At 46.0% G+C, this 11858-nt stretch overlaps 1 protein-coding gene across 5 annotated transcripts in view; it reads right to left on the bottom strand.

Moving 5' to 3' along the window:
* Nucleotides 1-3673: 3673 nt before the first annotated feature.
* Nucleotides 3674-11858, bottom strand: part of Cd207 (CD207 molecule) — a 50570-nt gene continuing 42385 nt past the window's right edge. For 3 of the 5 annotated variants that reach the window (XM_078029047.1, XM_078029045.1, XM_078029046.1), the window contains exons 5-9: nt 8810-8926; nt 7741-8115; nt 7006-7157; nt 4877-4992; nt 3674-4391 (exon numbers count right to left, since the gene is read on the bottom strand). In XM_078029047.1, coding sequence (XP_077885173.1) covers nt 4241-4391; nt 4877-4992; nt 7006-7157; nt 7741-8115; nt 8810-8926 — 911 coding nt within the window. In that variant the 3' untranslated portion in view covers nt 3674-4240. Of the gene's footprint in view, nt 4392-4876; nt 4993-7005; nt 7158-7740; nt 8116-8809; nt 8927-9007; nt 10089-11858 lie in introns of those variants that run through there. The other 2 variants (XM_005322128.4, XM_078029048.1) reach the window with 2 other exon arrangements.

Genomic DNA, 11858 nt, shown 5'->3' with positions numbered 1-11858 from the left:
AGGTAGAGGACAACCCCTGACTCCAGGGCCCAGCTCCAACCAGGTGACAATGTTAGGGATGATGCTGGCAATCCCAGAAGCCAGAATGGTCTGTAAGGGGAAGGGACAAACCACACCTCAAAAAACCCCATATAACAGTGTGTCTTCCAAAGCATTGGAAAAATAAAAACAAAGAAAGCACAGTCTGTACAACATGAGGAAAAGAAATGAGAAGGGGTAGAAAGGAAAAGAAGAAAGAGAAAAAGAAACAAAGAAAAACAAAGATTAGATATATTAGGAAGTATAGCCAGGTAAGGTGGCACACACCTGTAATCTTAATAACTCTGGAGGCTGAGGCAGGAGGATCGCAAGTTCAAAGCCAGCCTCAGCAAAAGTGAGGCACTAAGCAACTCAGTGAGACCCTGTCTCTAAAGAAAACACAAAATAGGGCTGGGGATGTGGCTCAGTGGCCGAGCACCCCTGAGTTCAATCCCCGGTATCCCCCCACCCCCGCCAAAAATGTAAAAAAGTAGAAAAATAAAATATTAGAGTATGTGTCCATAAGAGTTAGGATTAGTCAGTAGGAGTCAGTCAACTATTTTTTTCACCTTTCCTTTTTTTTTTGGTGCTGGGGATTGAACCCAGGGCCTTGGGCTTGTCACCTTTTCTTTTATATTCAAATATAAAATACAAGTTCTTCAAGAATATTTTACTGCAGCTTTGAGAAACGGTATGTCAAGCATTGTTAGCTTGGTGAATTAGAATAAAAATCAATATTATAAAATAAAAACACAAGTGAATAAGACAAAGTTCTTACCTGCCCCTGACTCCCAACTTTCTATGTGACAATAGAAAAATTCCCAGAATTTCACAACAAATATTGTCGGGTTTAAGACCTAAGGAGCTGCTTGGGTCATGACAATGCCCTGGGCAAGGCCCCATTGTAAGCAGAAGTTCAGGTGACCTCACTGCCAGAGAAGCAAGCCCTATGTATGGGAGGAGCCAAGATCACAAGACCAGCAGAGGAACAGCACAACATTGTGCTCGCTGGTTATGGGATGGGGTGCAGGCCCCAGATAAAAACACAGCCTCGCTGACTCAGGCTTTTACAGTTGTAAGGAAAAGTGATGAGTGAGGGCAGGGGGAAAGTCTTGTCACAGGAACCATTGTGCACAGGAACCCAGGAGGATCGGGAGGAATGGATGTGAGGCAGCACCAGGAACCTGAGCAAGCAGAGCTGGGGGTCTGCCCTGGGAGTCCTTCGTCTCCGCATCTTAGCACCTCTTGTGCTAAACGTTCCCTTCTCTCTGGTAGACACAGTCCTCATGTGCTTCACCTCTTTTCTTTTTATTTTTTAAGCTTTTTAATTTTTTTTTATTTTTAGTTGTAGTCGGACACAATATCTTTATTTATTTATTTTTAAAATTTTTTTAGTTATACATGGACACAATATCTTTATTTTGTTTACTTTTATGTGATGCTGAGGATCGAACTCAGGGCCTCACTCATGCGAGGCGGGCGTTCTATGCTCACCTCTTTTCTCTCTCTCATGGTTTCTGCTCATTGCCACTTTCCATAGGTGCCCCATGATGGCCCCATGGCCTTCTCTAACTGGGGCCTTGCAGCCCAACTTTCACATTAGCTGCCTCATTCTCTTTGATATTTCCTGGTTCAACTTTTTTTCCCCCAGAAAAAAATGGTCTAGTTTTCCCAGCCCGTGTCTTCACACCAGGACCAACACAGATCCCTGAGCAGCCTTGTTCTATCATGCCCCGTTCACCCCCTGGGTGAGGGAGGGATTCTCTGCCCTAAAATAGTATAGGATAGCCAAACCCATGACATCTGCCACTGGACAGATAAGATTGACAGCAGTTTACTAATCACGTAGACTCATAGTCCAGGGGAGAAATACACCACATGTCATGCAGGGCCCATGGGGTTACTCTTGGGAGCAGAGCAAACCAGCAAGGAAGGCTGGTGTCATAGTAGCACGAGGATGAGGGGCTTCAGTTCCTGCAGCAGAGTGTGATTGGCTTGTTGAATAATTTCCCAGCTGGCAGGAAAATGGAAACTATCCTTGGGTTGAGTTTAGCTGACCCAGTTAGTAAGGAACTAGTCACGTGGGGAGCATTTCAGTTAGGGGGACCATATCTGGTGAGACAGAGGAAATTAGGGTTAGGTTTTTAGAGCCCTGTGAGGCTCAAATTCATATTTTAAAGATTTTACCACATATTTTAGAGCTTAAACACAGCCCTGTGCCTTCAGCTCTGATCCTTTTGCACATAGATCAACCTGCTGCTGGTTGCTCATTTAGAGTGCTTTCCCTGGGGTCCTAATGGGGACCCTAGTAGGACTGTTCTGCTGAGCCCATCCCAACACTAACCCCCACTCCCTCCTGCTTTCTCTCTGCTCCCCTGGCTGGGGCGGCCTCTGCCTGCATTTCTGCCTCAGCCACTGGACTTGTGATTTGGACCTGATACCTGTGAATGGCGTCTCCTTGAAGAGAGTGGGGAACTTGACCAGACTTCTCCTTGGAACAAAGCTAGAGAACAGAAGACTCTCTAGGGACACCCAAGAAGAGAAGTCACCAAGGTCATGATATTATAGACCTTGCTCTACTTAACTTCAATAAAACTAGAGGTAAGTACTGTTCATATTTTGTGGCATTTCCAGGACCAGAATGTCCCTCCCTACTCCTGGTTATTTTTGACCCTCCAGCCATGCCTTAAGGGTGCCTGTTTTAATGCTGTGACTAAAGGACCCAACCAGAATAACTTTGGAGGAGGGAAAGTTTATTTGAGGGCTCAAGGTTTCAGAGGTCTCAGTCCATTGACAGCTGGCTTTTTTCCTGAGGTCTCCAGGTAAGGAACAATATGGCAGAAGAAAGTGGCCGAGGGAAGAGGCTCACATGATGATCAGAGAGCAGAGAGACTTCACTCACTAGATTTAAAAAAAAAAAAAAATGCCCTGGGAAAGCCACGCCCCTAATTCCCACCTCCTCCAGCCACACCCTCCCACTTACCACTCAGTTAATCCCTGTCAGAGGATTAGTTCACTGATTGGGTTAAGACTCTCACAACCCAATCATTTCTCCTCTGAATCTTCTTGCATGGTCTCACACGTGAGCTTTTGGTGGACACCTCACCTCCAAACCATAACAGTGCCCCAGAATTTCACATCCAGCAAGGAAGACTGCCTTTCCTTCACGTTCACATGTACAATTAGGAATGAAAAGGGGCACAGGGAGAGAGGCCGGGACCCAGGCAGTGTCTAATTCTAAAGATTTGAAATGAACTCCTTCAGGTACCAAAAGAGTAGTTCCCCCTCACAAGGTGCAGGAAGGGAGGAAATGCAGAACAGAGGAGGTGCAGGGGAGGAGCTGGACGGATGATCATAGCAGAGGCAGGAAGTGAGTGAGAGGAAGGGAATAAGGAGGAGGAAGGGGAAGGAAGGTGAAGCCAGCTCAAAAGGAGATATGAGACCACGGCAGCCCGGGACCTGAACAGGGCAGCTCGCCCCAGGGAAGAAAGGGTTCCAGTTTCGGAGGGATGAAAGAAGAAGGCAATGGGAATGTGATGTGGGCACCTGCCGGCCACCAGCCTCCTAAGCAGGCAAGTGAGAATTCTCAGGCATCAACCAGGAAAAGCCTCGAGCAAACAATATCAAGAGAATTGCTTGACGGGTCTGAAGCAAATTCTTTTCATATTTCATTCTTACTTTTTTAATTTAAATTAAATTTCAACTTATACAAAACAATTTGCATATTTATGTGGTGTTTTGATACAGGTATACATGGTGTTTAAATGCAGTAAAAACGGGTCTGTCTCTTCTAGATGTTGATCTTTTCTTGTGACTTTTATGTGATGTAGATGAGGCGTCCATGAAGAAATGGGGGAGCCTAAGGCAGTGCCTCAGAGATCAGGGTCTGTAGCACCTTAGCCGGGCTGTGTGAACTTCTAAATTCTTCCCTTCCCACTTAACCCAAGTGCTTTCCATTTCAGCTGCCGCTGTGGGGGTCAGAGAATTCCCAGTCAAGAAAGACAGACTGGGATGGGGATATGGCTCAGTTGGTAGAGGGCTTGCCTGCATGCACAAGGCCCTGGGTTTAATCCCCAGGACCATTAAAAAAAAAAAAAACAGACTTCAGGATGCCATGGGGTTAACTTTGAAGAAGGGGGGAAAAAAAACACAAAGTCATCCTGGCATATTGAGAAGAGACAGTTCCTCAAATTCAACAAGCATTGAGCTGGGGCAAGTCCTTTCAGGGTTCTGATGGAACGTAGGGCTGCTTACAAACGAAAGGTAACGTTTTATCACAGGAAGCGTCATTCCATGACATGAGCAAAGGAAACCTCATATCGGCACAGTGTTCATTGTTTCCCGCATTGTTGGGCTCACCTGGAATCCAGAACCTTCCAAATCAAAAAACAAAGAAAGACTTATTGACAAAATTGGAAAACAATTAATTTCCAATAAAGAAATGAGTTACTTCAACCCCTTTGTTTTTCCCTCACCTTTGGTCCTAGGTAAGAACAAACCAAAGCAAATCTTTTGCACCCAAGCCTAAGAGGAGGGAGATTGGTTCGACTTCAGCCTCTAAGCCCACCATTAATGAGCCCCTTCATGAACCCACTCTGCAAAGATTTTGACTTGGGGTGGAACCCCCTGCTCAAGCTGAGTAGAAGGCCCTGCTGCCAAATCCCAGAGGCTGTGGAAGGCCACAGATTTGTCCCAGGTCCCTCAGTCAATGAGTGCCAGCAGTGAGCCAGGTCTCAGTTCCCATGTTCCCATCGTGCTAGGACAGGGATGAATCACAAACCCCATGATCCATGGGAAATACTCCCATCCTTGATGCCCGAGGAGAGTCAGGTGGGGAAGGAGGGTACGAGAGGCTCACCTCAGACTTGGGTCATTGAATGGAGTATTATCCATCCAGTACCAGTTCCCTTCACTCCCTGTTTTGGTTAGGCCAATCCAGAATGGAAAGTCACTTGCTGTCTTGTACAGAAACTCCTGTGGGGAACTCAGAATAATCAGATGTGTTGGCCATGACCTGAAGTTTGAGTACCTATCTCCAGGTATTGATGCTCAGTGATAGCCTCTGAACTCACAGGCCCAAGGCACACGCTGGACCCTCTCAGGCCTCTTCCTGCCTTTACTGGGAACCCAGAGTCTGTCTTTCAAGTTCTGATTTTGTCTTTGCTCTGCAACTAACAAACTCAGGACCCAGGTCTTTCTACTTTTCCAGAAGCAGGTACTAGAGTACAAGAAAGACTCAGGTAAACTACACAGCAGAGACCCCAAGAGAATGGCCCAGAGGACAGTGTTTAAACTCAGTGAGCCTCTTCAGTCAGAATGGCAATTCTCAAGGATACAAACAATAATAATTGTTGGAGAGGATGTGGGGAAAAAAAGCACACTCGTACATTGCTGGTGGGACTGCAAATTGGTGCAACTACTCTAAAAAGCAGTATGGAGAATCCTCAGAAAACTTAGAATGGAACCACCATTTGACCTAGCTATCCCATTCCTCAGTTCACATTCAAAGGACTTGAAATCAGCATACGACAGTGACGCAGCCACATCAATGTTTATAGCACCTCAATTCACAATAGCTAAACTATGGAACCAACCTAGGTGTCCTTCAACAGGTGAATGGATAAAGAAAATGTGGTACATATACACAATGGAATATTATTCAGCCTTAAAGAAGAATGAAATTATGGCATTTTCAGGTAAGTGGATAGAACTAGAGAATATTATGCCAAATAAAATAAGCCAATCTCAAAAACCAAAGGCCAAACATTTTCTCTGATCAGTAGATGCTGATCCATAGTGGGGGTGGGGATTAGGAAAGAATGAAAGAACTTTGGATTATGCAGAGGGGAGTGAGGGGAGGGGTGGGGCTGTGGATATGGGAACGAGGGTGGAATGAGACAGACGTTATTACCCTCTATACACATATGATTACACAACCGGTGTGACTGCACCATGTACAGCCAGAGGAATGAGAAGTTGTGCTCCATTTGTGTACAATGGGTCAAAATGCATTCTACTGTCATGTATAACTAATTAGAACAAATTTTAAATTTTTTTTAAAAAGCTATTTTTAGATTTAAAAAAATTCAGTGAGCCTTTAATATGTGCAAGTTACCAGGAACAGTCTTCTGGTGCCTTGTACATATTATATCATGCATCTTCTCCTTTATTCTCTGAAGCAGGCACCATTACTATGCAGGTTTCATCAACTAATAGTCTGAAGCCCAGTGAAGGTAAGTAGTCTACCCCAAGGCTCCAGGACTAGTTAGATGGCAGGTTAGGGCTCTAGGTTACTCCAGAGCACTTTTCTGCTATACTCTCCACCTCCCAGATAGAAAGATCAATATGCTGCCTCATTAGAAAAGAAATTTCTTAAGTCTTGTCAAGTCATTAATGCTATTCACAAATATTTCCATTTTCTGGACACATGGAAAGAACACCCCTCCCGGCCTTCTTTAAAAGTTAGCAGTACTGGCCAGGCAAAATGTTGTACACATGTAATCCCAGTGACTTGGACGGCTGAGGCAGAAAGATTGCAAGCTCAAAGTCAGACTCAGCAATTTAGTGAAGCCCTAAGAAATTTAGAGAGACCCTGTCTCAAAACAAAAAATAATAAATAAACAAAAATTTTAAAAGCTAACAGTACTGTATGTAATTTGCTTTCTCCGGTGAAATGTGAGCAGAAGTAATTTTGTCACATTGGGGCAGAAGCTATAAGAGTCAGTGCACAATTCACTACATTCCCTTTCCTAAATCTTAGTGATTGTAGATAATGTGTTACGGTGACACTGAGGTCCCTGAGGAACCACAATGAGCAGAACCTGCTTGCTGGTTCTTGTGAGACAGGTAGTATAAAGGAGAAATAATCTTTCATTGTTAGGTCACCGATATTTAGGGCTTTTTTATTAGCCTTGCCCAACGTCCCTGAGACAGGTGTTAGCACACCCCTTTACAGAGCCCCCTTCCACCCCGAGAAACCACACTCACCTGCTCGCTCTTGGAGGTCACTGAAGTCAGATGTGAGTTCCTGGACACACAGAACTGCTGGGCACTGTACCAGGTCTTTGGGGTGTGAGAGAAGTAGTAGAAGTTCCCCTTGAAGTACTTCCAGTCTTGGGAAACCATCTGCAGGATGTCATCTGGGGGATAAGAGCCAAAGGTGAGCCCTGGCTTCTGTTCCCTGGGGCTGCAGGATGGGGCTGGCTACTTGAATGGGATTCCAGAGACCACAAAGAATGGGGTTGGGCCCTGGGGTCTTTGGATCCTGCTATGGGAGCTTGGGGACATCCTCATGGATCCTGAAAGTCTCACTGAGACTGGTGGATAGGGTCTCTGGGATTAGAGAAGAGAGACTAAGAGGAGATGGATTGCAAACCCTTCTTTCCCATGAAGGAGAAGCAATTCTCCACTAACAGTAACAAATAGCTGGCCCCTGGGCTTGAGGTAAGGAATTTAATGGGAAATGGTGAGATGTGGGCCAGAACAGAGATCCCGTAATGCTCCATTCCTTGGTGTGGGGGCCCAAGCTGAACCATGAGGTTTTCTCTTCTAATATCCCCCAAAGTTTTCCTCAACCCCAATGCTAAGTTCTCACTCCTTCATTTTCCAGCACATGCCTTCCCCTTGCTTCTCACCCAGCAGTTCAGTGGTCTCGTGTCTGAGGCAAGCAGGTCTCAGAGGGGCCACTGGTCATTTTGCAATGCCATTTCCTGAGTCACTTACTTTGTTGTTTGAGTGACTTGCTGATGGTCTCCAAGCTGCTCTGCAGTCCCCGGACCTTGGCATTTAAAGCACTGGCTTTGTCCAAATCTCTTTTTAACTCTGGGATTTGGGCATTTAAATGACCCACCTCCTCCCAATTTCTTGTTAAGCTTTGGATCTCTGCAGTGGCTTTTTCTATGCTGGCTGTCAATGTCAGGATCTGAGCATTCACACTATCCAGGCTGGCATCCACCATCCGGATCTGCACGCCGGCTGCCTCCACATCACGGCTGTTCTTCTCAACTTTAGAACTCAGGGCACTGACGTTGTTCACACGACCTTTCAGCAACTGGGCATCTGTCTTTATGTCCGATATTGTGCCCATAAACCAGGGATCTGAATGTATGAAAGTTAAGAGGTCAGCTGAGCAGATTCCCAGGGAAAGAAGAGGGGGGTATAGTCAGGATGAGAAAGGAAGGAAGGGGAGGGTCAGGCTCAAACTTCCTAAGAAACTAAGACAGTCCAAGGAGCAGCTACTACTCTTCAGTCATTCATCAATGTTCAGCAAGCATTCAGTGGGCACCCAGGGAGCGCCAGGAGCTCTGGTGGAGACAGATGATGAGAAGATGGATAAAGCACAGGTTTTCTGCAGACCTCACAGGCAAGCAGAAGCAGCCATTAGAAGTCAGTCCTGAATCTCCTCTGAGTATTCAGAGCAAATTTGGGAAAGGCATGTCCTCAAGCACAACCTTGTCACTCTCCCCATAGCCTGGGGCTCTGGGCCACCTCAGTTGGGAGATAGGGGAGACAATAGCATGGGGTGCAAAAAATAGGTGAATGTGTCCTGAGGATGGAAGCACAAACTTGCAGGCCCCGGAGCCAATCAGGAAAACCTCCCAGAAACTGGGAAGGAAGAGTGGCAGCTCAGTCTATTGGGGACAGGGCACCCTGTGACTGCACACAGAAAGAGGAGAAAGGAGACAAATGAAATGCCTTAGGAAAGAGAGAGCAGGAAAGAGAAGGTCTGGGTCCCCAGGGAGCCAACTAGCTGTGGAGAAGGACAAAAGGGATGTGAATCCTGAGGACTTACAGAGAATGGCTTGCAGCACGACGGAGGCGACCAGGACCAGTGACAGGCAGATTAATGCCACGCGGAGGATGAGAGGTTTCCGCAGGACCAGAGATGGATCCTGCTTGGGAGGAGGCTCTGGAAGAAGAATCAAAGTTCTGTTAAGGACAGCAAAGGGTGGGTTTGGACCCAGAGCACAAAGCAACAACCGGTGCTTGCCTCGGGGCCAGAGGGAGATATTCTGTTTGTCCACAGTGAAGTGCGCATCGGGGACCTCCATCTCTGCGGCCTTCATCCCCCACACTCATGCACAGGTGCTTCTGGCCACCTGTCTCCCCAAGCACGTTTTATCCAGAGAAAACAGGAAGTTTCTCTGAGACTGGTGGATAGTGACCACAGCAGGTCACTATGTCATCCTGAAGTTCCCCATTCCTGGCTTAGAATCCTGGCCTGACCAAGGCCACAGCTTGATCTCCTCAAAGCTCTGAGTTTTCAGAAAGAAACCATTTGTCTTCCCTGGGAGTCTGTGGATGGACACTTTAACCATCTTGTCTCAAAGCTATCCCATTTCTCTTGTAAGGTTTCCTTCATCTATCATCTACCCACCCATCCTTATACCCCACAAAGAGATATCAAGTGTCTTCCAGGCACCAAACTCTGCACCAGGCACAGGGACGCAAAGATGGACGGCTCACAGTCTTTTCACTCAAGCAACTCCACATCTGAAAGGAAATATAGACCTGAGCAAAGGAATTGTAATACAATGTGCTGAGCATAACAATGGATGAACATGTACAATTCAAAGGAAGAGTAATGACAAAATGTTCCAGGTAGAGGAATGAGCATATGCAAAACAGGGGAACATAATGCAGCACGGAATGCCTGGAAATTTTTAAGTAGATGTTGCTGTGTGAGTATAAAGTATATGACAGAAGGCAGGGGGTATGGGGCTAACAAGGTGCCTGGGGTCAGATCATGAAGATCCTTTTAGATCATGTGGAGGAACTTGACTTCTGTCTTGTGGATAATATGGAGCCAATAGAAAGCTTCAGGAAGGGAAGAAAGAAGCACAGGAACATTATAGAAAGATCACTCTGATTGTGGAGGAGCATAGATCAGGCTGCAGGAATCCTGGAAGCAGGGAGACCAATTAGGAGACAATTTCAATAAAGCATTCTGCTTTATTTTGTTAAGGCATCTTAGCTGATGCAGTACCCTTTTTAAAAATGCAGTTTAGAGAGTGAAAATGTAATTGTAAGATATAGGTTTTCCTCCCTGCTTCCTGTAGTTGTTAGTACCTCCAACAGAGTGGGGAGGCTGAGCAGCATCAGAGTAGGAACTGGGTTTTTTTCCTTTCTCCCTCTCCCTCTCCCTCTCCCTCTCCCTCTCCCTCTCCCTCTCCCTCTCCCTCTCCCTCTCCCTCTCCCTCTCCCTCTCCCTCTCCTTCTTCTTCTTCTTCTTCTTCTTCTTCTTCTTCTTCTTCTTCTTCTTCTTCTTCTTCTTCTTCTTCTTCTTCTTCTCTCTCTCTCTCTCTCTCTCTCTCTCTCTCTCTCTCTCTCTCTCTCTCTCTCTCTCTCTCTCTCTTCTTCCCTTATTCTATTTTCCTACTTCCTGTCTCCTTCTCTACAACCTGAACTAGAGAGTTCCATATGTGGGAGATGTTTAAGAAACAAAGGAGATGATTTAGGGCCCAGTGAAGGACTAAATGTTCTCCTGAAAATTTTCTCATGCTTAAAAGAAGTCTGCCAAATCTGAGAAACCTGGCACATAGCAAACTTTAGACAAGTATTTCTCAGAAAGTGGGAAAGAGGAAAGGGAGAAAAGAAGGAGAAGAAAGGGAAAGAAGATGTTACAGATAATTGGATGAATGGATGGATGATCAGTGGATGAATGAATGAATGAAGAATGGATGATGGATGGGTAGGATGATGGAAGAATTCTTGGATGGGAGAACGGAGTATTTAGTGAAAGAGTGAAAGAAGAGAAGATTAATGGATGGATGGATAGATAGAGGATGGATGGATGAATAGATGATAAGTGAGCGGAAGATTTGATGGTTGATCATGACTCTCTACATTCTGTGGGACGTGCCTTAGAGAAGCTAATATGTCTTTCCATTGCCTCCAGTAGTTTTCATTCCCATGGGAAAGGCCGAAGGAGATATGATTTATACTTTACCCAGAAATAAATAAAAGTTCTGGCCACAGGAGCTTTCAAGAAACCTGACCTGGCCTCACTAAGTCTAAGCATTGGCACTAGATGACAGGTGGTATCAGGAACCTACAGAATAGCTACCTATACTTGCGGAGCTTCTGTTTCCTTTGATGTTTGAGAGCGTCCTGCCCTCCTGCTCATATGGCCTTGCCTGGCGGGCCAGTGTCCTTATATTCTCTTGTTGCTCCCTTTCCAGGTGACTGGGCTCAGGCTGAAGCTGAGTCTGACAGGATGAGGAAACCCAGACAGGACCACTTACTTCATTTTCCCCAGCCCTGGGAAGGAAGCCAAGTAACAAAGATGGCACCCCATCTGTCTTGGCTCATGTCCTCCCTTCCCACTTCTGCCTGTAGCTTCCAGGCCTGAAATCTGCTCTGACCTTTGTCACAAACTGAGGGCTTGACTCTGGCCCACTGCCTGCCTCTGAACTTCTGTGACTATACCCACTGTCTTCAGCTGCTCATCGGGTGGCACAACCTTGGTTTCACCAGGGCTTAGAAGGGCTTGGAATATTCTGCTTCTGGGTTTTCTTGCTTGGTACTCAGTCTAAGCCCAGAGTCACCTCAGGCTTTCTGCTGCTGTTTCCTGGCCCAATATCTACAACCTGTCAGTCCTGAGGTAGAAAATAAACCAGTTTACACAAGATTCCTTCAGGTGTCCCAGGCTCCTCCTGGGGCATTTGATAGAAGTTGCCACAAAATACATCTTGGGAATATCTGGTCTCTTCCACTTCTGCCAAGAAATTGACTTTTCCCAAATCACTATTGGTTTCTAGCATGAGTTATGGATAGGGCCCCTGGATGCCTCCTTAGTAGTCCTAGGTAACAAATCAAGGTTAGGTAGCAATTACTCCCAG

Source organism: Ictidomys tridecemlineatus, chromosome 12, assembly GCF_052094955.1.
Source record: "Ictidomys tridecemlineatus isolate mIctTri1 chromosome 12, mIctTri1.hap1, whole genome shotgun sequence".
Lineage (NCBI taxonomy): Eukaryota > Metazoa > Chordata > Mammalia > Rodentia > Sciuridae > Ictidomys > Ictidomys tridecemlineatus.
Note: the sequence above shows the minus strand (reverse complement) of the source record. Positions and strands in the feature narration are given on the sequence as shown.